This window comes from Misgurnus anguillicaudatus, chromosome 24 (assembly GCF_027580225.2).
Source record: "Misgurnus anguillicaudatus chromosome 24, ASM2758022v2, whole genome shotgun sequence".
NCBI lineage: Eukaryota > Metazoa > Chordata > Actinopteri > Cypriniformes > Cobitidae > Misgurnus > Misgurnus anguillicaudatus.
The window spans coordinates 8,065,648-8,067,584 of record NC_073360.2 but is presented as its reverse complement, the minus strand read 5'-3'; the positions used below and the strand labels follow the sequence as shown (position 1 = coordinate 8,067,584).

Genomic DNA, 1,937 nt, shown 5'->3' with positions numbered 1-1,937 from the left:
CTCTTTCTCCACAGACAAAAAATGCGCAGCATCTGTATACGTTCTCTTTTCCTAGCTATAATAGCGCTGACTTTTCTTGCCTCATATGATACGATCAAGCCCACTCAGAGGCCAAAGTATCAGTACACCAAGAAACCCCCTCGAGAGGTGCCTCAAACTACTGTATATGTAGGGAAGCCTACAGTCACAGCACGGATTGTGGACTACACCAAAACAAGAGAACGTCTCCCCACGGCCATCACAGAGAGCACAACAGTTTCAGCAGACAACTATATTGACTACCCTACAGATACCACTGCATCTCCTACTGCCACTAAAGACAATTACACACTGGACTACAATGAATGCTATTTCAATGTCTGTGAGTGCTGCCCTCCGGAGAAAGGTCCACAGGGCTTTAAAGGAGACATAGGTCTGCCAGGTTGGTTAGGTTAAATATTTCAATGATGTCTATACTTTCTTTTAACTGAATATAGTGTTCTTTAGTGTAGGTATAAAGAAACATGGGTTTAATGAAGGTGTTTGGTTTCATGTTGCAGGCATACCTGGTGAAAAGGGAAAACCTGGAGCCAAAGGTGAACCAGGCCCAATAGGGCCACAAGGGATTGCAGGGTCTAAAGGACAAAAAGGTAAATATTTGATTACATGTAATATGTAAAGATTATCTCCTCATTGTTTCTCTGTTATCTCGAAGATGTCATCAAGTGATTTTTTCTTTCCAACTGTATTGGAACAGGAGAGAGAGGTGAGCCAGGAAGCACAGGATTCTCTGGATCTCCAGGCATTCAGGGAAAGGCCGGAATGAAAGGTGGACTTTGTTTATCCATTAACTGCCACTGGGAAAGTAAATAGTAAAAATGAAAACATTAAATATGTTTATCTTAACAGGTGAAATGGGTAATAAGGGTGAAAAGGGTGCCAGTGGTCTGCCAGGACTCAAAGGATCTAAAGGGGAAAAAGGAGAGCCAAATGTGAATGCATCAAAAGGAGAACAGGGAGACACTGGAAAAAGCGGGCCACCGGGACCCCACGGCATGACTGGTGAAAAGGGTGAAAAGGGGGATAGAGGAGAGTGTGGGTTACTTGGGGAGAGGGGTCAAAAAGGTGAACCAGGTGACCCTGGACCACCGGGAGTACGTGGAGACCCTGGTCCATCCGGACAACACGGCATGCACGGAACTCCCGGCATTCCCGGAGAACGTGGAGAAGCAGGAATTCCTGGAGCCAAGGGTGAGCCAGGAGGGCGTGGACCACCCGGACCCAATGGTATGAGGGGTCCGAGGGGAATAAAGGGGGATCGTGGGCTGCAAGGGAAACGCGGAGACCGAGGCCTACGTGGAATAAAGGGTGCTACGGGCCAAAGTGGTTTAAGACTACGGTCTGCATTCAGTGTTGGCCTATATCCCAGCAAGTCTTTTCCTCCCTCAGGATATCCGGTTCGCTTCGACAAGGTCTTTTACAATGGAGAAAACCATTATGATCTAGCCACAAGCAAATTCAACTGCACCTATTCAGGAGTTTATGTGTTCTCCTACCAGATCACGGTGAGGAACAAACCACTACGAGCTTCTTTGGTGGTCAACGGGGTACGAAAGGTTCGCTCTAGGGACACTCTACACGGTCAAGACATTGACCAGGCATCCAACCTAGTGATTTTGAAGCTGGATGCTGGTGACCAGGTATGGGTAGAGACGCTGAGGGACTGGAATGGTGTCTACTCCAGCAGTGAAGATGACAGCACCTTCTCTGGCTTCATACTCTATCCTGACTAACACCCTCTTCATGTTTAAACCAAGGTGCAAGGGTGTCTTGCACTAACATTTACATGATATGGACATGAGATCTTTGGGATTTTATGGTTTAACCAACTGAATGCAGTCTTTAAGTAGTGAATCTGTCTGTATCTATAACAGACAGTTTGCCTTTTTGTATTTGTT

The 1,937-nt window shown here is 46.4% G+C and overlaps 1 protein-coding gene across 1 annotated transcript; it reads left to right on the top strand.

The window, feature by feature from the left end:
* On the top strand, nt 1-1,937 carry otol1b (otolin 1b). Its single transcript, XM_055195751.2, has 4 exons — nt 1-421; nt 540-629; nt 737-808; nt 889-1,937. Exons 1-4 carry the CDS (start codon nt 22-24, stop codon nt 1,770-1,772), a joined length of 1,446 nt encoding a protein of 481 aa, XP_055051726.2. The 5' UTR covers nt 1-21; the 3' UTR covers nt 1,773-1,937.

Bases quoted from the DNA above. Each gene is read 5' to 3' on its own strand.
- otol1b (XM_055195751.2), top strand. From the start codon at position 22: ATGCGCAGCATCTGTATACGTTCTCTTTTCCTAGCTATAATAGCGCTG. The intron at 630-736 runs GTAAATATTTGA...GTATTGGAACAG, and splicing joins AGGGTCTAAAGGACAAAAAG to GAGAGAGAGGTGAGCCAGGA. The intron at 809-888 runs GTGGACTTTGTT...TTATCTTAACAG, and splicing joins GGGAAAGGCCGGAATGAAAG to GTGAAATGGGTAATAAGGGT.